At 48.6% G+C, this 27276-nt stretch overlaps 1 protein-coding gene across 4 annotated transcripts; it reads left to right on the top strand.

The window, feature by feature from the left end:
- Positions 1-922: 922 nt before the first annotated feature.
- Positions 923-27248, top strand: il23r (interleukin 23 receptor). 4 transcript variants are annotated; one of them, XM_048977460.1, is made up of 18 exons: positions 930-976; positions 1438-1506; positions 3267-3356; positions 3438-3531; positions 3750-4034; positions 4194-4317; positions 4408-4574; positions 4783-4925; positions 17253-17409; positions 17699-17781; positions 20169-20376; positions 20614-20796; positions 21292-21390; positions 22317-22472; positions 24067-24222; positions 25055-25136; positions 26117-26207; positions 26605-27248. In XM_048977460.1, exons 4-18 carry the CDS (start codon positions 3468-3470, stop codon positions 27160-27162), a joined length of 2556 nt encoding a protein of 851 aa, XP_048833417.1. In that variant the 5' UTR covers positions 930-976; positions 1438-1506; positions 3267-3356; positions 3438-3467; the 3' UTR covers positions 27163-27248. The 4 variants fall into 4 exon arrangements, with proteins under 4 accessions (XP_048833416.1, XP_048833417.1, XP_048833415.1 ...); XM_048977459.1 differs by lacking the exon at positions 3267-3356 and having other exon boundaries at positions 923-976; positions 1438-1717; XM_048977458.1 differs by lacking the exon at positions 3267-3356.
- Positions 27249-27276: the final 28 nt, after the last annotated feature.

The raw sequence follows: 27276 nt of genomic DNA, 5'->3' as shown, positions 1-27276 counted from the left end.
TGCATGTCTGCGCGGCGCAGGACTGACCGCCAGGCCTGATTCCGCTTCTTCTTAATGAGAATAGAACTTTCAAAATATATAATCAACTTACGCCGCAGCAGCAGAAGACCATAAATCTTCAAAATGCCTCAGCATTCAGATTCATAGTTTCCACCCAAAAACAATTTTTTTTTTTTGTGGGAAAAGATGGATTGCAAGAGTTTATCTGACACTTCAGTAACTTGCTTATCCTTGCAGTCCTTGTAGTATGTCCAATATTAACCTTATAAAAGGTTTCAAATAAAGCCTTTATTTCAGCTACTCTAAATGTTCAAGCTCAGTTACTTATCAAATATGTACACTATTATATGTGCATCATTATTTAACAAACATTCAAGCTGATATACTAATATGGACCAGCAGTTTGATATTTCAAGTTTTCTTGTCAAGTGATCCGAGGAACACAATTGAATTTTTATGCTACAGCTGCAGGATAGGGGACAATAGGGCAGACAATAGTGCAGTGCAGGACAAGACTGCAGTGCAGTGCAATTGAGGACAAGGCAGTGCAATATAGGAATGAGTATCAAAATAGTAATAATTATGTGTGATATGGAAAATGGACCACAGTTTCCAGAAGTACAAGGTTCAGATATAAGATAAAGTGCAGGTGGGATCTTAACAAAAGTAACATAATGCTATGGGGGGGGGGGGGCGGACAGATGTCAACGGCAGTTACAGTTTTGGTGTTATCATTTATCTTTAACTTCTTGTTAAATTAAGCTCGCATTAAAATACTTGGCTTTTCATTCATTGACCGAAAAAAATACTTCATCTTTCAAGGTCTTTGATCTTGGGGGACTTCCCATTTAAGCTTTAGCAATGGAAACTGACATTAAGGAAATCTAAAATCTAGGGCGAGTGTGAGAGCTGACTGGTCTGAAGTTTGGCTTCATATGCTTACCGGCTGTGAACGAGAGCACATGGAACAAGTCAGGTAACAGTCGCTCCGTCTTATTTAACCATCGAGAAGACAAGTACGGCATTCAATATATAGATTTCTGTTTTATAAATGTATCAGCTTCTGTTTTTACAACATGTAAATTGAAAATAGCTACCTTATTCCTGGACTAATAGTAAGTTCTTTGGTCAGTTTCACCTCTTCAGTGTACACTATATAACTTCATTAATATGACTTTTAAAGGACATTTCCGGCTCAGAAATTTAAAGACATTCCTTTCTTTATAGTCTACTATAGAATTTCTCAAGCTGAAATATGTTACAGTAGGAACCTTGTGGTTGCATATTGAAATCTAAAGTTTGAAATCTCGTAATATGCTCATAATCGTAATATAGTACAATTTCATACAAAAGTACAGGATCTTAGGTTTTTATCCATTTAAAATTGTATGATTATGTACCTTATCAAATTTGTATTCTTGTACTTGTGTTTTATAGACTGGTGCAGCCCCAAGGAAGGGGGTTGGGACCCTCTGAGTCTATAAGAAAGTGAAGATATTTAACAATGTAGGTCAGCACCGTGAGAATGTTTAGTTTAGCTTATGCTGAAAATGCCGCAATGTAGGTCAACTGAAAAAGAATTCACGTCGTAAAGAATCAGCCATGAAATGCCTTTAAATTTAGGGCTACAATATACATGAAATAAAAGCTCCATATAAATTAAAAATTACCAGCCAACTACTTTTTGGGAAAAGAGTTGCACACCCTAACAGCAGCGGTACGTTTGTTAGTTTTCTTATGACTGCTAATATTCATCTGTAAACCTTATCAGCAATATACACAGCTGTATCCATGTCAGCTTATCGATTTTCTGCTGGCTTGCACTTAATTAGACCTTGGTGTGTATGTTGATGCTTCCATGTCCCACTCTCACCAGTGTGGGGAAGCAATAAAAAGGCCAACAGGATATTGGGTTACATCTCTAGGTGTGTGGAGTTTAAGTCAATGGAGGTGATGCTACGATTATACAATTCCTTGTAAGGCCCCACCTAGAATATTGTGTGCAGGTTTGGTCACCATACCTTAAAAAGGACATTGCTGCCTTGGAAAGGGTGCAACGTGGGGCTACGAGAATGATTCCTGGTCTTAGAGGAATGTTTTATGAGGAGAGGTTAGCTGAGCTGAACTTGTTTAGCCTTGAGCAAAGGAGATTAAGACATGATCCAGGTGTATAAGATTCTAAGAGGTCTGGATGCTTCAATATTAGTTTAAATACTAGAACTCGTGACTATAAGTGGAAATTAGCGGGAGAACATTTTAAACTAAAAACACTTCTTTCCACAGTATGCAGTTAGAGTATGGAATAGTCTTACTGCTAGTGTAGTACAAGCTAAAACCCTGGGTTCCTTCAAATCAGAGCTAGATAAGCTTTTAATAACTCTGAGCTATTAGTTAAGTTCTCCCCAAACGAGCTTGATGGGCCGAATGGCCTCCTGTCGTTTGTAAACTTCTTGTGTTCTTATATAGTGCTGTTTTAAGAACAGAGTAGTTTACAAACATTTAAAAGAAATGAATTAAACATACAAGAATGTTATGCAGACATTGCTGACATAGCTACGGTGACCGTTGGAACAGACTCCCAGCTTTCTAACTGGTTTTTTGGCTTTCAGAGTTTCCAAGTACAGCAGTATATCCCTCCTCTGTACTTCATTCCCATTCACAAACAACTTTATCCTTTATCCTTGTTCAGCTGCAGAAAGTTTTGCGACATTCATGAGTTTATCATCTATGCAGTCAAGCCGCCAGTGGACAGATAACTGTGTGTAATCTGCATATTGATGACAGTTGATTTTATATTTTTTATTGTAACTGACAGTTGTAGCATCCATCCATCCATCCATTTTCCAAACCGCTTATCCTACTGGGTTGCGGGGGGTCCGGAGCCTATCCCGGAAGCAATGGGCACGAGGCAGGGAACAACCCAGGATGGGGGGCCAGCCCATCGCAGGGCACACTCACACACCATTCACTCACACATGCACACCTATGGGCAATTTAGCAACTCCAATTAGCCTCAGCATGTCTTTGGACTGTGGGGGGAAACCGGAGTACCCGGAGGAAACCCCACGACGACATGGGGAGAACATGCAAACTCTGCACACATGTGACCCAGGCAGAGACTTGAACCCGGGTCCCAGAGGTGTGAGGCGACAGCGCTAACCACTGCACCACCATGCCGCCCCCAGTTGTAGCATGTACAGGTTAAATAACATCAGTCTTGGGGGACGTATGTAATAGCATTGCTGCTTGTACTCACGCCCACTTAGGTACGATCGTACAAGAGATGAACTCGCAGTGAACTTTGTACAAATGAAGTTCTTTGAAGTTGATTTAGTGTTAAACTTCTAACACAGAAGGTCAGATTTTTGTGCACTTATGTATTTTCAAATACAGAAAAAGGTTAAAACAGTTTAACATCTATTTATTGTTATACACAGAGAGCCAAACCATGGCTTAAACAGAACGACATGGATTTCTTCAGGAACCCTTTGGGGTTAATATTCATTTATCTGTTTGACTTGAAAATGGGATGTAAGTATGTCTATAATTTGTTTACTTCTAAATGTTTGCAAAGTAATTGCACATGCCATTTATATTTCATTTACTACTGACCGTAAATTGCGTCATTACATTTTCTAAACCCGAAACAAGAAAAGAAACTATCGATCGTAACTTTGGACGCGGCGTTTGAAACCCGCAAGAATCCTCAGTTTCTCATCGCTGTTATTACTTCGTGCCTCTGTCCCCAGGCGCCATCAGTATCGTCTGTGAGGGGGTGCTAGAGGTGGATGCCAGCTCCGTGGTCCCGATGGGATCGAACCTGAAAGTGCTCTGCCGGGCCCCGAACCGGCACTGCGGCCGCCGTTTCTCTATCTACCTTAATGGGAAAGCGCAGAAACCTTTGCGGAAGCTCAACTGCTCCACCGTGTGGCTGAATCTGACCAACGTCAACACACCGAAGCTTGAGCTGATATGCAAAACCAGCCAGCACCAGAGCGAATGGGTCATCTGTGGCCAGAACCTGCATTCCGGGTGTAAGTGATCCCAACGCATCTAATCTCGTGAGTGCCGTGTTTTTATCCGATGAGCGTCGCCAGGATTAAAACCTGTCATGTGGACTTATGACACTATGTCTTCCGACATGCAGTTAAATCTTACTTTCCAGACCTGCATGTAAAACCTTGTCCCTGCAGATGCTCCAGACAAACCGACGAAATTCAGATGTTTCGCTCCAAGGGATTCAGAGCACGTGGAGTGCTTCTGGGACAGAGGAAAGGAGACTCACATTCCCACCAACTTCAGCGTCACATTTGCAGAGTGAGCACTCGCAGATACATCCTGCTTCGTTCGCTCTTGCTTCGCCCTTTTTGTCACACTTAACAAGTATGGAACTAATCCCCTTTGCAGCAAAAATGGGGCCAACATATTTCTTGAATGGAAATACAACACATCTTCTCTCAAAGTGCCCTGGTCCATTTTTGACACGAACGTTGAGTGCATGGTGAATGTGAAAGCCCAGAATGCTCTTGGAGAATCTGTTTCTGATATGTTCCTGCTGTCCGCCAAAGATGTAGGTAAGTTTGGTGCTACTTCCCCCTGTACTTTAATAAAGGCTGGCTAAGACCACTTTTTAACATTTTTTTTAATTATTGAAAGAAGGGAAAAAAGTTTGTACATTAGAGAGTTGATTTTCATAGCAAAATGTTCAGTCTTGCTAAAAAAAGGTTATGGTCTTCTAAATATATATATTTTTTTCTTTTGGTGTTAAAATTCCTTTTTCAGAAATACCCTACACACCAAAAATCATCAGCATAATGTTCAAGAATGATTCAACGCTGGCCATGTTGACCTGGCAGAGTGCAGAATCTAAGGTTCTGAAACCTAAAGTGAGGATTAAATCGCCCAGAAATGGCTCAGATTTCAGGGTATGAATCTCGCAAGCTTGTAAATGTTCTGCACGGTCTTACTCAGCATAACTTTACTGTTCATAAAAGCTATATTGTCAATTGAACTTCATGCATCACCTTCACATTTGCTATTTGTACTTCTGCTAGATGCTACAATACATTTCTTTGCCTATCTATCTTTCATTAGTTATAGTAAAAATGTTTTAATGGCTGATAAGTTAAACTGATTTTTGGAGTTAACACTAACATACTTTTCGTAGTACATTTGTTCTATCATAGTATAATGACATTAGAGTTGAGCTATAGTTGAAATAAGTCAATAGACAGGCAAAGTTGCAGTAACACTAAGGCTCTACCAATTCAACCTTTGAAGGGAAGTTCATCAGGTGTGTAGGTGAAAAAAAAAATTAGGTGGTATATTGGGCGGAGCTTAATGCTCTCCCCTATGACGAAAGCGGGGGGTGTATCCCTGATTTTGATCGAGGGGATATGTCCATATATGGTATCAAACATACTTATGCCAGGTGTTGCCAATTGGGGGCCATATGGCTTGGGAGATAAGGGTTGCCGTTAAACTTTAACAGAATAAAAATACATTACATGTATTTATTTGTGTTACTTTTAATTATTCCTTAACGTAATGAAACATATAGCGGGATGAATGCAAGCTAGCGCATAAACGTCCAGTGGGGGTCTACCCACAGAGTGTCCGTCCCGTCAACGGTTTTATGCGATCGGCAGATCGCAGCTTCGAACCTCACTCTGTGCAGTTTCTTTCGCTGCTGCCGCAGAGACGGTGATATAATCAGGCCTTGAAGGGTCGGTGGGTCGGGGATGGATGGGTGGCACTACCCACAGAGTGGGTATCAGATAAATCAGATATAATCACTACCCACAGAGTGTCCGTCCCGTCAACGGTTTTATGCGATCGGTAGATCGCAGCTTCGAACCTCACTCTGTGCAGTTTCTTTCGCTGCTGCCGCAGAGACGGTGATATAATCAGGCCTTGAAGGGTCGGTGGGTCGGGGATGGATGGGTGGCACTACCCACAGAGTGTCCGTCCCGTCAACAGTTTTATGCGATCGGTAGATCGCAGCTTCGAACCTCACTCTGTGCAGTTTCTTTCGCTGCTGCCGCAGAGACGGTGATATAATCAGGCCTTGAAGGGTCGGTGGGTCGGGGATGGATGGGTGGCACTACCCACAGAGTGTCCGTCCCGTCAACAGTTTTATGCGATCGGTAGATCGCAGCTTCGAACCTCACTCTGTGCAGTTTCTTTCGCTGCTGCCGCAGAGACGGTGATATAATCAGGCCTTGAAGGGTCGGTGGGTCGGGGATGGATGGGTGGCACTACCCACAGAGTGTCCGTCCCGTCAACAGTTTTATGCGATCGGTAGATCGCAGCTTCGAACCTCACTCTGTGCAGTTTCTTTCGCTGCTGCCGCAGAGACGGTGATATAATCAGGCCTTGAAGGGTCGGTGGGTCGGGGATGGATGGGTGGCACTACCCACAGAGTGTCCGTCCCGTCAACAGTTTTATGCGATCGGTAGATCGCAGCTTCGAACCTCACTCTGTGCAGTTTCTTTCGCTGCTGCCGCAGAGACGGTGATATAATCAGGCCTTGAAGGGTCGGTGGGTCGGGGATGGATGGGTGGCACTACCCACAGAGTGTCCGTCCCGTCAACAGTTTTATGCGATCGGTAGATCGCAGCTTCGAACCTCACTCTGTGCAGTTTCTTTCGCTGCTGCCGCAGAGACGGTGATATAATCAGGCCTTGAAGGGTCGGTGGGTCGGGGATGGATGGGTGGCACTACCCACAGAGTGTCCGTCCCGTCAACAGTTTTATGCGATCGGTAGATCGCAGCTTCGAACCTCACTCTGTGCAGTTTCTTTCGCTGCTGCCGCAGAGACGGTGATATAATCAGGCCTTGAAGGGTCGGTGGGTCGGGGATGGATGGGTGGCACTACCCACAGAGTGTCCGTCCCGTCAACAGTTTTATGCGATCGGTAGATCGCAGCTTCGAACCTCACTCTGTGCAGTTTCTTTCGCTGCTGCCGCAGAGACGGTGATATAATCAGGCCTTGAAGGGTCGGTGGGTCGGGGATGGATGGGTGGCACTACCCACAGAGTGTCCGTCCCGTCAACAGTTTTATGCGATCGGTAGATCGCAGCTTCGAACCTCACTCTGTGCAGTTTCTTTCGCTGCTGCCGCAGAGACGGTGATATAATCAGGCCTTGAAGGGTCGGTGGGTCGGGGATGGATGGGTGGCACTACCCACAGAGTGTCCGTCCCGTCAACAGTTTTATGCGATCGGTAGATCGCAGCTTCGAACCTCACTCTGTGCAGTTTCTTTCGCTGCTGCCGCAGAGACGGTGATATAATCAGGCCTTGAAGGGTCGGTGGGTCGGGGATGGATGGGTGGCACTACCCACAGAGTGTCCGTCCCGTCAACAGTTTTATGCGATCGGTAGATCGCAGCTTCGAACCTCACTCTGTGCAGTTTCTTTCGCTGCTGCCGCAGAGACGGTGATATAATCAGGCCTTGAAGGGTCGGTGGGTCGGGGATGGATGGGTGGCACTACCCACAGAGTGTCCGTCCCGTCAACAGTTTTATGCGATCGGTAGATCGCAGCTTCGAACCTCACTCTGTGCAGTTTCTTTCGCTGCTGCCGCAGAGACGGTGATATAATCAGGCCTTGAAGGGTCGGTGGGTCGGGGATGGATGGGTGGCACTACCCACAGAGTGTCCGTCCCGTCAACAGTTTTATGCGATCGGTAGATCGCAGCTTCGAACCTCACTCTGTGCAGTTTCTTTCGCTGCTGCCGCAGAGACGGTGATATAATCAGGCCTTGAAGGGTCGGTGGGTCGGGGATGGATGGGTGGCACTACCCACAGAGTGTCCGTCCCGTCAACAGTTTTATGCGATCGGTAGATCGCAGCTTCGAACCTCACTCTGTGCAGTTTCTTTCGCTGCTGCCGCAGAGACGGTGATATAATCAGGCCTTGAAGGGTCGGTGGGTCGGGGATGGATGGGTGGCACTACCCACAGAGTGTCCGTCCCGTCAACAGTTTTATGCGATCGGTAGATCGCAGCTTCGAACCTCACTCTGTGCAGTTTCTTTCGCTGCTGCCGCAGAGACGGTGATATAATCAGGCCTTGAAGGGTCGGTGGGTCGGGGATGGATGGGTGGCACTACCCACAGAGTGTCCGTCCCGTCAACAGTTTTATGCGATCGGTAGATCGCAGCTTCGAACCTCACTCTGTGCAGTTTCTTTCGCTGCTGCCGCAGAGACGGTGATATAATCAGGCCTTGAAGGGTCGGTGGGTCGGGGATGGATGGGTGGCACTACCCACAGAGTGTCCGTCCCGTCAACAGTTTTATGCGATCGGTAGATCGCAGCTTCGAACCTCACTCTGTGCAGTTTCTTTCGCTGCTGCCGCAGAGACGGTGATATAATCAGGCCTTGAAGGGTCGGTGGGTCGGGGATGGATGGGTGGCACTACCCACAGAGTGTCCGTCCCGTCAACAGTTTTATGCGATCGGCAGATCGCAGCTTCGAACCTCACTCTGTGCAGTTTCTTTCGCTGCTGCCGCAGAGACGGTGATATAATCAGGCCTTGAAGGGTCGGTGGGTCGGGGATGGATGGGTGGCACTACCCACAGAGTGTCCGTCCCGTCAACAGTTTTATGCGATCGGCAGATCGCAGCTTCGAACCTCACTCTGTGCAGTTTCTTTCGCTGCTGCCGCAGAGACGGTGATATAATCAGGCCTTGAAGGGTCGGTGGGTCGGGGATGGATGGGTGGCACTACCCACAGAGTGTCCGTCCCGTCAACAGTTTTATGCGATCGGCAGATCGCAGCTTCGAACCTCACTCTGTGCAGTTTCTTTCGCTGCTGCCGCAGAGACGGTGATATAATCAGGCCTTGAAGGGTCGGTGGGTCGGGGATGGATGGGTGGCACTACCCACAGAGTGTCCGTCCCGTCAACAGTTTTATGCGATCGGCAGATCGCAGCTTCGAACCTCACTCTGTGCAGTTTCTTTCGCTGCTGCCGCAGAGACGGTGATATAATCAGGCCTTGAAGGGTCGGTGGGTCGGGGATGGATGGGTGGCACTACCCACAGAGTGTCCGTCCCGTCAACAGTTTTATGCGATCGGCAGATCGCAGCTTCGAACCTCACTCTGTGCAGTTTCTTTCGCTGCTGCCGCAGAGACGGTGATATAATCAGGCCTTGAAGGGTCGGTGGGTCGGGGATGGATGGGTGGCACTACCCACAGAGTGTCCGTCCCGTCAACAGTTTTATGCGATCGGCAGATCGCAGCTTCGAACCTCACTCTGTGCAGTTTCTTTCGCTGCTGCCGCAGAGACGGTGATATAATCAGGCCTTGAAGGGTCGGTGGGTCGGGGATGGATGGGTGGCACTACCCACAGAGTGTCCGTCCCGTCAACAGTTTTATGCGATCGGCAGATCGCAGCTTCGAACCTCACTCTGTGCAGTTTCTTTCGCTGCTGCCGCAGAGACGGTGATATAATCAGGCCTTGAAGGGTCGGTGGGTCGGGGATGGATGGGTGGCACTACCCACAGAGTGTCCGTCCCGTCAACAGTTTTATGCGATCGGCAGATCGCAGCTTCGAACCTCACTCTGTGCAGTTTCTTTCGCTGCTGCCGCAGAGACGGTGATATAATCAGGCCTTGAAGGGTCGGTGGGTCGGGGATGGATGGGTGGCACTACCCACAGAGTGTCCGTCCCGTCAACAGTTTTATGCGATCGGCAGATCGCAGCTTCGAACCTCACTCTGTGCAGTTTCTTTCGCTGCTGCCGCAGAGACGGTGATATAATCAGGCCTTGAAGGGTCGGTGGGTCGGGGATGGATGGGTGGCACTACCCACAGAGTGTCCGTCCCGTCAACAGTTTTATGCGATCGGCAGATCGCAGCTTCGAACCTCACTCTGTGCAGTTTCTTTCGCTGCTGCCGCAGAGACGGTGATATAATCAGGCCTTGAAGGGTCGGTGGGTCGGGGATGGATGGGTGGCACTACCCACAGAGTGTCCGTCCCGTCAACAGTTTTATGCGATCGGCAGATCGCAGCTTCGAACCTCACTCTGTGCAGTTTCTTTCGCTGCTGCCGCAGAGACGGTGATATAATCAGGCCTTGAAGGGTCGGTGGGTCGGGGATGGATGGGTGGCACTACCCACAGAGTGTCCGTCCCGTCAACAGTTTTATGCGATCGGCAGATCGCAGCTTCGAACCTCACTCTGTGCAGTTTCTTTCGCTGCTGCCGCAGAGACGGTGATATAATCAGGCCTTGAAGGGTCGGTGGGTCGGGGATGGATGGGTGGCACTACCCACAGAGTGTCCGTCCCGTCAACAGTTTTATGCGATCGGCAGATCGCAGCTTCGAACCTCACTCTGTGCAGTTTCTTTCGCTGCTGCCGCAGAGACGGTGATATAATCAGGCCTTGAAGGGTCGGTGGGTCGGGGATGGATGGGTGGCACTACCCACAGAGTGTCCGTCCCGTCAACAGTTTTATGCGATCGGCAGATCGCAGCTTCGAACCTCACTCTGTGCAGTTTCTTTCGCTGCTGCCGCAGAGACGGTGATATAATCAGGCCTTGAAGGGTCGGTGGGTCGGGGATGGATGGGTGGCACTACCCACAGAGTGTCCGTCCCGTCAACAGTTTTATGCGATCGGCAGATCGCAGCTTCGAACCTCACTCTGTGCAGTTTCTTTCGCTGCTGCCGCAGAGACGGTGATATAATCAGGCCTTGAAGGGTCGGTGGGTCGGGGATGGATGGGTGGCACTACCCACAGAGTGTCCGTCCCGTCAACAGTTTTATGCGATCGGCAGATCGCAGCTTCGAACCTCACTCTGTGCAGTTTCTTTCGCTGCTGCCGCAGAGACGGTGATATAATCAGGCCTTGAAGGGTCGGTGGGTCGGGGATGGATGGGTGGCACTACCCACAGAGTGTCCGTCCCGTCAACAGTTTTATGCGATCGGCAGATCGCAGCTTCGAACCTCACTCTGTGCAGTTTCTTTCGCTGCTGCCGCAGAGACGGTGATATAATCAGGCCTTGAAGGGTCGGTGGGTCGGGGATGGATGGGTGGCACTACCCACAGAGTGTCCGTCCCGTCAACAGTTTTATGCGATCGGCAGATCGCAGCTTCGAACCTCACTCTGTGCAGTTTCTTTCGCTGCTGCCGCAGAGACGGTGATATAATCAGGCCTTGAAGGGTCGGTGGGTCGGGGATGGATGGGTGGCACTACCCACAGAGTGTCCGTCCCGTCAACAGTTTTATGCGATCGGCAGATCGCAGCTTCGAACCTCACTCTGTGCAGTTTCTTTCGCTGCTGCCGCAGAGACGGTGATATAATCAGGCCTTGAAGGGTCGGTGGGTCGGGGATGGATGGGTGGCACTACCCACAGAGTGTCCGTCCCGTCAACAGTTTTATGCGATCGGCAGATCGCAGCTTCGAACCTCACTCTGTGCAGTTTCTTTCGCTGCTGCCGCAGAGACGGTGATATAATCAGGCCTTGAAGGGTCGGTGGGTCGGGGATGGATGGGTGGCACTACCCACAGAGTGTCCGTCCCGTCAACAGTTTTATGCGATCGGCAGATCGCAGCTTCGAACCTCACTCTGTGCAGTTTCTTTCGCTGCTGCCGCAGAGACGGTGATATAATCAGGCCTTGAAGGGTCGGTGGGTCGGGGATGGATGGGTGGCACTACCCACAGAGTGTCCGTCCCGTCAACAGTTTTATGCGATCGGCAGATCGCAGCTTCGAACCTCACTCTGTGCAGTTTCTTTCGCTGCTGCCGCAGAGACGGTGATATAATCAGGCCTTGAAGGGTCGGTGGGTCGGGGATGGATGGGTGGCACTACCCACAGAGTGTCCGTCCCGTCAACAGTTTTATGCGATCGGCAGATCGCAGCTTCGAACCTCACTCTGTGCAGTTTCTTTCGCTGCTGCCGCAGAGACGGTGATATAATCAGGCCTTGAAGGGTCGGTGGGTCGGGGATGGATGGGTGGCACTACCCACAGAGTGTCCGTCCCGTCAACAGTTTTATGCGATCGGCAGATCGCAGCTTCGAACCTCACTCTGTGCAGTTTCTTTCGCTGCTGCCGCAGAGACGGTGATATAATCAGGCCTTGAAGGGTCGGTGGGTCGGGGATGGATGGGTGGCACTACCCACAGAGTGTCCGTCCCGTCAACAGTTTTATGCGATCGGCAGATCGCAGCTTCGAACCTCACTCTGTGCAGTTTCTTTCGCTGCTGCCGCAGAGACGGTGATATAATCAGGCCTTGAAGGGTCGGTGGGTCGGGGATGGATGGGTGGCACTACCCACAGAGTGTCCGTCCCGTCAACAGTTTTATGCGATCGGCAGATCGCAGCTTCGAACCTCACTCTGTGCAGTTTCTTTCGCTGCTGCCGCAGAGACGGTGATATAATCAGGCCTTGAAGGGTCGGTGGGTCGGGGATGGATGGGTGGCACTACCCACAGAGTGTCCGTCCCGTCAACAGTTTTATGCGATCGGCAGATCGCAGCTTCGAACCTCACTCTGTGCAGTTTCTTTCGCTGCTGCCGCAGAGACGGTGATATAATCAGGCCTTGAAGGGTCGGTGGGTCGGGGATGGATGGGTGGCACTACCCACAGAGTGTCCGTCCCGTCAACAGTTTTATGCGATCGGCAGATCGCAGCTTCGAACCTCACTCTGTGCAGTTTCTTTCGCTGCTGCCGCAGAGACGGTGATATAATCAGGCCTTGAAGGGTCGGTGGGTCGGGGATGGATGGGTGGCACTACCCACAGAGTGTCCGTCCCGTCAACAGTTTTATGCGATCGGCAGATCGCAGCTTCGAACCTCACTCTGTGCAGTTTCTTTCGCTGCTGCCGCAGAGACGGTGATATAATCAGGCCTTGAAGGGTCGGTGGGTCGGGGATGGATGGGTGGCACTACCCACAGAGTGTCCGTCCCGTCAACAGTTTTATGCGATCGGCAGATCGCAGCTTCGAACCTCACTCTGTGCAGTTTCTTTCGCTGCTGCCGCAGAGACGGTGATATAATCAGGCCTTGAAGGGTCGGTGGGTCGGGGATGGATGGGTGGCACTACCCACAGAGTGTCCGTCCCGTCAACAGTTTTATGCGATCGGCAGATCGCAGCTTCGAACCTCACTCTGTGCAGTTTCTTTCGCTGCTGCCGCAGAGACGGTGATATAATCAGGCCTTGAAGGGTCGGTGGGTCGGGGATGGATGGGTGGCACTACCCACAGAGTGTCCGTCCCGTCAACAGTTTTATGCGATCGGCAGATCGCAGCTTCGAACCTCACTCTGTGCAGTTTCTTTCGCTGCTGCCGCAGAGACGGTGATATAATCAGGCCTTGAAGGGTCGGTGGGTCGGGGATGGATGGGTGGCACTACCCACAGAGTGTCCGTCCCGTCAACAGTTTTATGCGATCGGCAGATCGCAGCTTCGAACCTCACTCTGTGCAGTTTCTTTCGCTGCTGCCGCAGAGACGGTGATATAATCAGGCCTTGAAGGGTCGGTGGGTCGGGGATGGATGGGTGGCACTACCCACAGAGTGTCCGTCCCGTCAACAGTTTTATGCGATCGGCAGATCGCAGCTTCGAACCTCACTCTGTGCAGTTTCTTTCGCTGCTGCCGCAGAGACGGTGATATAATCAGGCCTTGAAGGGTCGGTGGGTCGGGGATGGATGGGTGGCACTACCCACAGAGTGTCCGTCCCGTCAACAGTTTTATGCGATCGGCAGATCGCAGCTTCGAACCTCACTCTGTGCAGTTTCTTTCGCTGCTGCCGCAGAGACGGTGATATAATCAGGCCTTGAAGGGTCGGTGGGTCGGGGATGGATGGGTGGCACTACCCACAGAGTGTCCGTCCCGTCAACAGTTTTATGCGATCGGCAGATCGCAGCTTCGAACCTCACTCTGTGCAGTTTCTTTCGCTGCTGCCGCAGAGACGGTGATATAATCAGGCCTTGAAGGGTCGGTGGGTCGGGGATGGATGGGTGGCACTACCCACAGAGTGTCCGTCCCGTCAACAGTTTTATGCGATCGGCAGATCGCAGCTTCGAACCTCACTCTGTGCAGTTTCTTTCGCTGCTGCCGCAGAGACGGTGATATAATCAGGCCTTGAAGGGTCGGTGGGTCGGGGATGGATGGGTGGCACTACCCACAGAGTGTCCGTCCCGTCAACAGTTTTATGCGATCGGCAGATCGCAGCTTCGAACCTCACTCTGTGCAGTTTCTTTCGCTGCTGCCGCAGAGACGGTGATATAATCAGGCCTTGAAGGGTCGGTGGGTCGGGGATGGATGGGTGGCACTACCCACAGAGTGTCCGTCCCGTCAACAGTTTTATGCGATCGGCAGATCGCAGCTTCGAACCTCACTCTGTGCAGTTTCTTTCGCTGCTGCCGCAGAGACGGTGATATAATCAGGCCTTGAAGGGTCGGTGGGTCGGGGATGGATGGGTGGCACTACCCACAGAGTGTCCGTCCCGTCAACAGTTTTATGCGATCGGCAGATCGCAGCTTCGAACCTCACTCTGTGCAGTTTCTTTCGCTGCTGCCGCAGAGACGGTGATATAATCAGGCCTTGAAGGGTCGGTGGGTCGGGGATGGATGGGTGGCACTACCCACAGAGTGTCCGTCCCGTCAACAGTTTTATGCGATCGGCAGATCGCAGCTTCGAACCTCACTCTGTGCAGTTTCTTTCGCTGCTGCCGCAGAGACGGTGATATAATCAGGCCTTGAAGGGTCGGTGGGTCGGGGATGGATGGGTGGCACTACCCACAGAGTGTCCGTCCCGTCAACAGTTTTATGCGATCGGCAGATCGCAGCTTCGAACCTCACTCTGTGCAGTTTCTTTCGCTGCTGCCGCAGAGACGGTGATATAATCAGGCCTTGAAGGGTCGGTGGGTCGGGGATGGATGGGTGGCACTACCCACAGAGTGTCCGTCCCGTCAACAGTTTTATGCGATCGGCAGATCGCAGCTTCGAACCTCACTCTGTGCAGTTTCTTTCGCTGCTGCCGCAGAGACGGTGATATAATCAGGCCTTGAAGGGTCGGTGGGTCGGGGATGGATGGGTGGCACTACCCACAGAGTGTCCGTCCCGTCAACAGTTTTATGCGATCGGCAGATCGCAGCTTCGAACCTCACTCTGTGCAGTTTCTTTCGCTGCTGCCGCAGAGACGGTGATATAATCAGGCCTTGAAGGGTCGGTGGGTCGGGGATGGATGGGTGGCACTACCCACAGAGTGTCCGTCCCGTCAACAGTTTTATGCGATCGGCAGATCGCAGCTTCGAACCTCACTCTGTGCAGTTTCTTTCGCTGCTGCCGCAGAGACGGTGATATAATCAGGCCTTGAAGGGTCGGTGGGTCGGGGATGGATGGGTGGCACTACCCACAGAGTGTCCGTCCCGTCAACAGTTTTATGCGATCGGCAGATCGCAGCTTCGAACCTCACTCTGTGCAGTTTCTTTCGCTGCTGCCGCAGAGACGGTGATATAATCAGGCCTTGAAGGGTCGGTGGGTCGGGGATGGATGGGTGGCACTACCCACAGAGTGTCCGTCCCGTCAACAGTTTTATGCGATCGGCAGATCGCAGCTTCGAACCTCACTCTGTGCAGTTTCTTTCGCTGCTGCCGCAGAGACGGTGATATAATCAGGCCTTGAAGGGTCGGTGGGTCGGGGATGGATGGGTGGCACTACCCACAGAGTGTCCGTCCCGTCAACAGTTTTATGCGATCGGCAGATCGCAGCTTCGAACCTCACTCTGTGCAGTTTCTTTCGCTGCTGCCGCAGAGACGGTGATATAATCAGGCCTTGAAGGGTCGGTGGGTCGGGGATGGATGGGTGGCACTACCCACAGAGTGTCCGTCCCGTCAACAGTTTTATGCGATCGGCAGATCGCAGCTTCGAACCTCACTCTGTGCAGTTTCTTTCGCTGCTGCCGCAGAGACGGTGATATAATCAGGCCTTGAAGGGTCGGTGGGTCGGGGATGGATGGGTGGCACTACCCACAGAGTGTCCGTCCCGTCAACAGTTTTATGCGATCGGCAGATCGCAGCTTCGAACCTCACTCTGTGCAGTTTCTTTCGCTGCTGCCGCAGAGACGGTGATATAATCAGGCCTTGAAGGGTCGGTGGGTCGGGGATGGATGGGTGGCACTACCCACAGAGTGTCCGTCCCGTCAACAGTTTTATGCGATCGGCAGATCGCAGCTTCGAACCTCACTCTGTGCAGTTTCTTTCGCTGCTGCCGCAGAGACGGTGATATAATCAGGCCTTGAAGGGTCGGTGGGTCGGGGATGGATGGGTGGCACTACCCACAGAGTGTCCGTCCCGTCAACAGTTTTATGCGATCGGCAGATCGCAGCTTCGAACCTCACTCTGTGCAGTTTCTTTCGCTGCTGCCGCAGAGACGGTGATATAATCAGGCCTTGAAGGGTCGGTGGGTCGGGGATGGATGGGTGGCACTACCCACAGAGTGTCCGTCCCGTCAACAGTTTTATGCGATCGGCAGATCGCAGCTTCGAACCTCACTCTGTGCAGTTTCTTTCGCTGCTGCCGCAGAGACGGTGATATAATCAGGCCTTGAAGGGTCGGTGGGTCGGGGATGGATGGGTGGCACTACCCACAGAGTGTCCGTCCCGTCAACAGTTTTATGCGATCGGCAGATCGCAGCTTCGAACCTCACTCTGTGCAGTTTCTTTCGCTGCTGCCGCAGAGACGGTGATATAATCAGGCCTTGAAGGGTCGGTGGGTCGGGGATGGATGGGTGGCACTACCCACAGAGTGTCCGTCCCGTCAACAGTTTTATGCGATCGGCAGATCGCAGCTTCGAACCTCACTCTGTGCAGTTTCTTTCGCTGCTGCCGCAGAGACGGTGATATAATCAGGCCTTGAAGGGTCGGTGGGTCGGGGATGGATGGGTGGCACTACCCACAGAGTGTCCGTCCCGTCAACAGTTTTATGCGATCGGCAGATCGCAGCTTCGAACCTCACTCCGTGCAGTTTCTTTCGCTGATGTTTCTTTGTTTCTTTCTTTTTCTTTCTTTCTCCAGTGTCTCAACGAGACATGGAGAGCGAGCGAGTCATTTTAACAAGGATTCCCTGCATTATGGCCCCCTATCGGCAACACATAGCATAAGCATGTATGTTATATGGAGATAACCTCTCGACCAATCAGAATAAGGGATACGCCTCCTCCCGCTTATGACATCATAGAAGGTGGAGCATTAAGCTCCGCCCAATGTGCCACATACTATTTTTTTCATGCGCAATTGACCATGTGGTGTTTCGTGCAGTATGAGCCCGAATGCTCAGAGCTCGGCAAGGAGGTTCTGCTGGAAGGCTTTCAGCCTCTGACCTGGTATGAGTTTCAGCTCCAAGTCTGCACTTCAGAAGGAATTCTCAAATGCAGCCTGTGGAGTCCACCGGTATCAACAATGAGCCCAGGAATAGGTAAACACAGCACTTGGTCACGACATCTGAAAATGATAATCGCCTTTGATTTTGGTGGAACATGGTACTTTGTCTGGTGTAGATAGGCCTGTATTACTCAACCTGAACACAAGGCTAGAAATGAAGTCCACCCACTTTCCTGAGACGAAGGGCAAGTACATTTTTTACTGAACCAGTCCAGTTGTCTAGAAACAAACAACAAGTTTCACCCCCGCCAGAACACACAGCACTGGCAGGGTGAGGCAATAGTGGTGCCCACTTTTTCTAACCTGATCTCCTCTTTTGGTAGCACCAAAGCAAAAACTAGACGTGTGGAGAATATTTGGAGATTCTGAAGCAAATGGAGCGAGAAATGTGACCGTTTTGTGGAAGGTAATGGTCTAAAATTTCTCTTTGAATGACAAGCAACTTTTCTCCTTCACTGCATGCCCAGGCCTCCAAGGAGGCAAAGGCGCGAACATCGAATGCAACTTTAAGCACATGTGGAGCTGGGTGTGGATTTCTGTGAGCTGTGGAGCATATCTGACTGAATCTAGTTGAGGTCTAACGACTATCTCAGACTGACAAAGAACACTCAAACAGTGTCAGTCACTTAGTGACATCTGATGGAAAGATAGTTTTCTTCTTGGTAGTTTCTTGATGCAAGGCTTTTGTGTCCTATAAAGGGAATTATGTTGAGTTAGGTCCTGGGTATGACGTCTTCCAACTTGGAGGGAAAAATTTGGGGGTTGGTTGGTGATGGGATTGGAACTCCAGCCATCATAAAAATCTTCACCCAGACAGGACACAGACAGGACTCTCTTCTGCTCTCCACTGGAGTAGCTCTGCGGCAGCCACCTACAGGAAGGCTGCATGCATGATAAAATGCACAGGGAAAGGTTTGGGAGCTTGATCCCCGGAAGAGTCGAAACCACAGGAGAGCCAATGGGGCCAGATCTGTTGGGGATTGGACCAGGTTTGGTTATAGTTGAACTGTAGAGCATCACTCTCTGCACAGTAGCACCTGGGTCCCAGTTTGAGGTCGGCCCATCTGAGTTGGCGCGTGGAATGTCTCTTCTCTATGGCATGATGATTGTCTTCCCCTACTGTCGGGGGAGCTTTGTAAACGCTGCATTTTAGTGGCGGCATTCTCGGAGGTACACAGACCGGAAAGTGACCAGATCTCTGTAAGTGGGCACACCATCATTTGGTCTGGTTGCTCTGATGGCTGCCATACTCAGGGAGTAGCTGCTGCTGTGACGGATTGGCTGCTGCCAATGGTGCCAATGAAGCTTGGTTTAGAAAACGCTGTTTAACCAATTTCTAAATGATTCTTGGAAAACCCTGAACCCTAAAAAAATCTTGCGCACACAAACTTCTGGTTATGCTGATTTTCACCCTTTGCTTTTAACCACATTATTTATCCATTCACTTGAGAACCAAGGATGGAAAAAAAGCACAGGCAGGTAGCAGAGATACCTACAGGGGGCACTGTAACATCAGCAGTAAGTAATAGGCAGGCAGGCAGGGGCAGAAAAGGGGAGGCATCCTGTATCTTAACAAGTGAAGCATTTTGCTACTAACACAAAGGTCATGGGTTTCAATTCCACAGAGCACACATAAGTGGAAACCCTCTAGTGTAAGTTGCTTTGGGTAAAAATGTCAGATAAAATGTGCACTTGAGGACAGAGGCTTGAAATCATGGACCAGAAAGGTATATGCAGTGCACATATATATATATATATATATATATATATATATATATATATATATATATATATATATATATATATATATATATATATATATATATATGTGTGTGTGTGTGTGTGTGTGTGTGTGTGTCACTATTGAATGAACACAAAGACATATTCAGCTGCATGAATTTGTGTAAAGAAATTACCCAAATACTCCGTAAAAAAAGAGAATTCCTTCTTACCAAGAAGATGTCTGCCCTCTGGTGGAGTGTCACTGCGGTACACATGTGCTGACCATAATCACCTGCACCCATGGCCAAATGCAGTACATGCAGGCGAGTCTGAGCACACAGCTCTGCATGGACTGTAATGGCACACAGAAAGATGAAGCAAGCTTTGCTGTGTGGACACCATGAAGGTCTTAGTGACAGGAGTAGCTGACAGAGATGAAGTCTGGTGTCATGCTCTGCTCGTCCAATCCTCCCGTGTGCCACGCCCCCTCTCTTAAAACTCTGGGGGGGTCCTGCCTTGCTTCCCTGGTCCACGGGGGGGGGGGCGGAGTGGTCCCCTGGGTAAAGTTTAGCGCGGCCCCCTGCAGTGATGGGCCTGGGGGTGGGTGCCCGTCTCCCCCCACCTTCTCCACTATTAGGACCCAAAGTATGGAACAGGAAAAAAATGCAGTGAAATTTCATAGTAAAACTGTAAACTTGTTTGACGTATGATGTTTGATGTACTTTCACAGTTCACCCATGCATTGTTACAGTGAATTGGCAACTTTTTTCTGGTTCCACTGTGAAATCTACAGTTCAACTATAAACCATCAGAATTTTAAACCCCAGAAGAAGTGACCATGAACTTCAAAGGAAAACAAGAGTGAAACGATCATTTCCAAAATTTAAAAAAAACTTTAAAAAACTTTATAGTACAACAATGAATATTCCAGGTTTAAATGTAAACTTCACTGTTTTACTTTGAACCTTTACAGTGCATTTTCTCCTGAGATTGGAGTAATGTACCTTACCACTGGAAAATCACACTCATAGAGTGGATTTCACTGACATCTGTCTGTCATGTTTTCTGCAGCCCTTAAGTACTGAAGATTACAGTGGTGCTGTCTTAGGTTACGAGGTCACATACGAACATACATACGGCAGGATGGACATCGTCTCCTGTGCAGCTGATGTCACGCACTGCACACTGCAGCTCCCACAGGGCGTGAAGGCCCTGCACATCAGCGCCATCACATCTTCTGGAAACTCAGCGCCTGCGGGTATAACCCTCACACACCCAGGTTCGGTAATTCTACAAACACTGCGGCGGGAGTTTCTAAATAAAATGCCGATCAATGAGAACTTGGTATTTCTGGTAGACTGATGTTCTCCAGCATCAGCAGTTGTTTCAATGCATAGCATCCTCTAAAGGGTAGGGGATTTTATTAGGGGTGCATTTTCCAGAAACACGTAGTGGTGAACCAGAATCCAACACCATGACGTGATAAAGTCTTACCCCAGAGTGTGACTCTCTGCAGGCTTGCCTTCTCCTCGGGTGATGCGTCTGGATCCTGCGGGTGAAGACCGCATGTTCTTGATGTGGGAGGTCTATATTACCCGGAACAGCTCATTGGTCTGCTATGTTGTCCAATGGCAGAGCAGCTCCGTGGATGTACAGTGGAGGCGGATACCTCCTGAAAACAACTTCACATACATCGAAGGTGAGATTTCCATGAGAAGGTGAGCTCTCCTCTAAACATACAGGGTTACCCGTGGCTAGAATTCGAGTATCACCTGAGCAGCGTAATAGGATTGTGTTTGTAATCATCCCCAAAAGTCCTAACACCATGGGGAGGGTTGGCACTGTTAAGAAGCAACCTAGAGGAATCTGGGGTGAGAAACCAGTTGTGGTCAACAAGTCAGTTCTCCTGCCAGGTGTCTTGATATTCGTCAGTCACATTTAGAAGCACGGCTGAGCTGAGATGTTTTTCTGTTGGTCTGCTCTGTGGTCACATCATCTGTGTTCTTTGTGTGCTTTTACATGGATATATTTTTAGATTCTTTTGTAGAAGTCAGAGGCAGAGGTGGGCATCCCTTGGGACATGGCCCAGGAACCCAGGCTAAATCCCCGAACTGACTTTTCGGTGTGGATTGTTATTGACACTGAGCAAGAAAACATTTCTTTAAAATGTGAAGGTTTTTGCTGGATATTACAGGTTTAAAGCCAGGGATCCAATTCAACGTGTCCCTGTATGCAGTGACTCTGCATGGTTCCTCTGATCCAGCTACTACCCAGGCGTACTCTAAAGAGGAGGGTAAGTTCAAAGGTCATTGCTCATCGCAGTGGTTGCATTGAGTTAAGAATACGTGGTATTAGTGTAATTCAGTTTTCCGACACAAAATTGTACAGACGCTCCCTGGATTACGATGGGCCGTGTTAAGATATTTCGACTTTAAGATGGGTAAATCTTTTTCACTTTCACTACATTACTCAAAAAATGATAAGATATTTTCAACACATTATTATAAAATAGGTTTTGTATTAATGATTTTGCCCAACTACAAGCTAATATACGTTTTAAGCACGTTTAAGGTAGGCTAGGTTAGGCTATGATATGTGTTATGTTAGGTGTACTGTGTCAATATGCATTATTTACTTAGGACATTTTCGCCTTATGACAGGTTTATTGGAATGTGACCTTATCGTTGTGATGCCCGGCCCGTCCGCTCCTCGTGTGTGCCACGCCCCCTGACTACCCATGTGTTCTTTCCCGATCGTTGCCACCTGTGTCTGATTACTTTGATTAGTCTTGTCTTGCTTTAAGTCCTGGTCTTGCCTGTTACCCTCGTCCGTCATTGCGTGAATTTTGTGCGTTGTGTGGATTCGGTGTGGTGTCAATGTTTCCGGTGTTACAGATCAGGAATAAACCCCAGATTTCCCCAGTGTTGCCTCGTCTGCCTGGTTTCTGGTCGCCAACCCACACGTTCACCTGTTCGCCCACTCCCGAGCGTGACAATCGTGACCTGGGGAGAGGCTGTATTGGCTTTAGAATGTGTGCCTCTTGCGGGGAGCACAGTCCTCTGGGAGTGACAGGAATGCCGTACTGGAACAGACTTGGCTTTAGCTGAACAGAACTGGTCGTAAACTGGGCTCTTCTTTAAAGTCACTTACGCCTAAAATCTCAAAAGTCTTCCCACACCACTTAAGTCGGATGTCAGAAAACTTCATAACCCGTTTCAGCGCCACTTTCTGGACCCAAGGTGTCGATCCAAACTTCCGAAGAGACTCGTATCCTCATCCAGTGGGAGGCTCTTGAACTCTGCCAACGGCGAGGTTTCATTACCAGCTACAACTTATACATGAGGAAATGTGACACTGGGAAGCACCTTCAAAATGGTGAGACGTCGTTCGCTCACTGAGTTGCCTGTGGTTTATTTTTTTTCTCTTGCAGTGTGCACACTTCTGTGTGAGGGCTGACATACACGTCTGTGCAGTCACACGCCACGTTTACTTACAGTCACTATTCTTTCATAGTGTTACCAGCAGCACAGGTCATAGTAGCACGGAGTGAATAAAGGGATTTTCTCCTTTTACTGTAAGCCTTCATTTAGTTTCCGGTAATTCCTCTCCTTACCCTCTGAATCACCATTTTTCTAATTAGCCTTCCTGGGTGCTTGAGTGCAGTTAGGTTTCCAGTGTAGGGGAAACCAGGAAGCAGTATTACAATGAAACACCAAATTTTTAAACAGCTGATGGTCTGGTGGGCAAGCTGTCAGACCGAAACTGGTTCAGAATGTATGTGAGCCGCCCGCTGTAATTCAAAATCACTTCAGTCAATACAGTGGTGGAACAACTGTGCACTCGGCCCTGGGGCAGAAATGGACCATGCACCCCCCCCCCCACCCCCTCCTCCAAATTCATACTCAGTTCCTGCCTACGGCAGTTGCAGTTCATGAAATTAGTCTCCAAAAACCCTACTCATCATGCACTACAGTACTTAGAAAATTACATGCACCGACAACATAATGTGACTACAAAACAAACTATTACTTTTCAAAAAAATTTTCAATTAAAAAAAAAATAATAAAATAATAATAAAAAATAATAAAATCTTGCATATATGAGGGCCCTCGACCTCGCGGTGGGGGGGCAGACCCTGGGGCAGCTGCCCACCAGTTTGTGTTCTGAGCTCTTAAAATATGCATGTGTTTTCAAAGCCATATGATTTGTGGGCCAGCACAGGTAGGTATAATTTGCAATTTGACGGAGCGAGCTACTGGCACACTTTTTGAAGTACTCTGGAGTTACGACAGCTTTTGTAATTTCGTCTGAGCTGAGCAAGCCTGTTTTCAGTGGTGGAGTCTATAATTATCTTCTCTTTCTGCGAGCGGGACAGGAAGGAAGAGCTGCAACTTAAACGTGCTACTTTGAAAGCTGTTTTTTTGCTAACTCCTTTCAACACCACAGGCAGTGTTGCTCGCCCAAAAAGCCCTCTGTTCTGCCACGTCCAGCAGATGACCTTGCCCTCACGTGGCACGGGTTTAGCCATTATATGAGTATCCTACCATATTCGTTTGTTATCAATCAACAGGTTTGTTGATGATGTTTTTTTTTCAAATACAGCTGCAATTTCCTTAACCTGCTCTTGCAGAAAATACAGAATCGTCGTCCCCATATCTCGGGCCTGTGTTCTGCCTTTACCGAGACCTTTCTCTGACATTTGGATAATTGTTATTACTGAATGGAATCTACAACTAAATGTATAGATAAAAGGGTAGGAACTGATTAAAACCACGCGGGGAATCTTTGCAAAAATATTTTACGGTCTTCAGCTTAAAATTTTGCAGCAAAATTTTCTTTAGATTGAACCGCACTCTTAATCCTGATGATCTGTAAAGTGCTGTATAATATATTCTTTAGATTTATTTACCTGCAGAGTGTTTTTCTCTTTTAAAAATAAAGACGATGATGAAACCCTGTGTTGTTCTAGTCACTCTGGCAGCCCCAGAATCAGGAGAGATGTGGCTTGACACTGCGACCACCAGCTTCAGCCTTCACATCTCAGCTTCCAACTCAGCAGGAGAAGGTCCACAGGGGGAAGGGATCAACTGCTGGTTCCTACCCTCCCCAGAAGCTCAGCTTGGAGGTCAGAGACAATAACCACCTGCCTTCATTTTACATCTAATATCTTAAAGAGACACACAGTCCCAGTCAACGGTTTAGGGGTGCAGCTCTGTGGGTTGGGACTCAGAAGGTTGCCAGTTCAAATCCCTGGGTTGGCTGAGTGATGCCACCATTGGACCCTTGAGGTCTACCTTATTTTATTTATATTTCCTGCTTATTTCTGGAACTGTAAGTTGATGTTATGGTGCTGACAAGCTTGCTCTTCAGTGTGAAGAGAAATATGTTTTAACTATCTATTGGTCAATCTATATTTACATTGATTTATTTAGCAGATGCTTTTGTTCAAGGTGATGTACAAATGAGCCAGATATCACACAAGGTGATGTGCAAAAGAGCCAGATATCACACAAGGTGATGTGCAAATGAGCCAGATATTCTCACACAAGTGTTCAGCTGTTAAGGAGCCACCTGGGTAGATGTGCGGCTATACTGAGCTATCAATGAATGATCTGAAGAGCAAGTTAGCGTTGGAGAACCATATAATGTTCTATAAATATAAAAACAAGAGCCAAACAGGAGAGCGGTACAAATCAAAGACACAATGAAGACAAGCTTCCATATGGATACGTAGAAAAATACAAGAGCATTCAGTAGAGACACTCCTCACTTAACGACCCACCTGTTTAATGACTTAAGACCAGCTCTTTGACCAGTCGGTATTATACGTTTTATCTTGGAAATGGTCACGGCATCTCAGCGTTTAGTGGCATTGCACCTGTCCCTCTATTTTAATGCATTTCTACACAATGTCACAGCTGAGTCTTCTCTCAGTCTTTTAATCTCTTTTTCTACAGGTGATCCAGGTGTTAAGATCAGCATCGCAGTGATGATTCCTGCACTGATTGTACTGAATTTCATGTACTGGAAATGTACTAGGTAACCAGCTTTAACTTAATTTGTAATCACATTCATAGCCTGTTCATAAGGGCAGAATTACCTCATAAATACAATGTGATGTGACTCAAACAGGTGTAAAACTACACTAGAGGCTCAACACCTCTGCTTTGAGACTCCAGGGCTCTGGGCTAAATCCAGTGAGAATCCAGGAGTTCTTTCAGGGCTACTGTGGGTTTCCATCTGCAATCCAGTGTTTCCCAACCCGGTCTTCTGGCACCCCCAGACAGTCTACATTATTCGCTCCCTTCCTGCTCCCTGCCATGTTTTTGCTCCCTGCCATGTTTTTGCTCCCTCGCAGCTCCCTGTCAGACAGCCCACATTTTTGCTCTCTCCCTGCTCCCTGCCAGACAGCCCACGTTTTTGCTCCCTCGCAGCTCCCTATCAGACAGCCCACGTTTTTGCTCTCTCCCTGCTCCATGCCAGAGAGCCCACATTTTTGCTCCCTCTCAGCTCTCTGCCAGACAGTCCATGTTTTTGCTCCCTCTCAGCTCTCTGCCAGACAGCCCATGTTTTTGCTCCCTCCCAGCTCCCTGCCAGACAGTCTACATTTTTGCTCCCTCTCAGCTCTCTGCCAGACAGTCCACATTTTTGCTCCCTCTCAGCTCTCTGCCAGACAGCCCACATTTTTGCTCCCTCTCAGCTCTCTGCCAGACAGCCCATGTTTTTGCTCCCTCCCTTTTGCACCATACCAGACTGCCTATGGTTCCCCAAGGAATTCTCATATTCTCATAGTGTATTCGATCAAAACATAACATGGGCTCTGCCCATGACCTAATAAACAGATAAAAAAATATGAATGAATAAGATAAGGACAACCTTATGCAATGACTTCTCTCATAATCACAAACATATTCAAACCTATTCATAACCATAAGCACAAAGTTAAAATCTCGTTTGCTCTGCCTTTCATTTTCTGTTTGGTGTAGTCTACCTCTTAAACTTTAAATGTTTTTTAACAGGATTAAAAAAACATGCATAACTTTGGGACCTCAGTGGCTGTTCGCAACATTTCCCAGAGTTGAAAACAGCAGTGTGACTGTATTACTGCAGGTAATGAAACATTCAGACAGAATAATGTTGCAAATGAATGTGCATGTATGTATATGTGTATACTCACATATACTGCATATTTAAGTTTATAGTGCATTTATTGTATTTTATTGCGCATGTTACATATTAGATTATCGTATTTGAAATTATGAGCATCAGCACAGGAGGCCGAAGGGAAAACACATTTTGATGCACTGTGTACTTTTACACGCATGTGTTGATGGTGGAAGTACACTGGAGTCTTGATTCATGTACTGCATGCACTGAAAATTCATACAAGAACTCATTTTCTAATTTATTTAAAAAGCTGGATTACAGCGCACTCAGAAGTGAATTATTTCATGTAATGACAGTGCTAGCTAATTTCTCACCCTGTCTGTCATGACTTAACCCACAGGAGAGTGAGAGAAGTGATTCCAGTTTTACCTGGCAATCAGTATACCGGGACCCCCCCCTCACTTCCATGGAGGAAATGCCAGCAGAGGAGGACCCCACCCCGGACGAAAGGGCAGTACGGACCAACCCACTTCTGGAAGAGGACTCTGGATATAAGCCCCAGATCTCACCACTGGCTCTAGAAGAGTTCTCGGAAGAGGAGGACAGCCTCAGCCAGGAAGGAGCAGCCTGCGGCCTGGAGGGGTCCGAGTTCTCGAGACGTTGGCCCTGGGACGTTGACCCAGATAAATGTGGGCCGGGACCGGGCACCTGCATCAGGCCGATATACAGGCTGCAGGTTAATAGGGCCCCGAGGGACCGCGAGGAAGGGTACCAGGACCAAACGCTGCTGCCGGACGACTTGGTCAGCTGTCTGATTGGACTGTCCCTAGAGCCAGTGCAGGACGCTACGTACTTCTCACAGAAGGATCTGAGGCCACAGAGCAGTGAGTCATCATCCAGACCCGACAACGAGAGACCTGGAAAAAGTGGGCAGATTTTGCACCAGGACCGAAAATGATTCAATTTTGTCCACTGTTTTTTAGCATTACTTATATTTCAAATGAGATACAACAATATATATATATATATATATATATATATATATATATATATATATATATATATATATATA

The sequence above is a fragment of the Brienomyrus brachyistius genome, chromosome 15 (assembly GCF_023856365.1).
Source record: "Brienomyrus brachyistius isolate T26 chromosome 15, BBRACH_0.4, whole genome shotgun sequence".
NCBI classification, from domain to species: domain Eukaryota; kingdom Metazoa; phylum Chordata; class Actinopteri; order Osteoglossiformes; family Mormyridae; genus Brienomyrus; species Brienomyrus brachyistius.
The sequence above is the reverse complement of the archived record's forward strand: the minus strand, read 5'-3'. Positions and strand labels throughout refer to the sequence as shown.

Coding starts and splice junctions, on each gene's coding strand:
- il23r (XM_048977459.1), top strand. CDS start 3,468: ATGGATTTCTTCAGGAACCCTTTGGGGTTAATATTCATTTATCTGTTT. Junction 17,410..17,698: donor AACAATGAGCCCAGGAATAG/GTAAACACAGCA, acceptor CTCTTTTGGTAG/CACCAAAGCAAAAACTAGAC. Junction 22,473..24,066: donor TGGGAAGCACCTTCAAAATG/GTGAGACGTCGT, acceptor GTGTTGTTCTAG/TCACTCTGGCAGCCCCAGAA.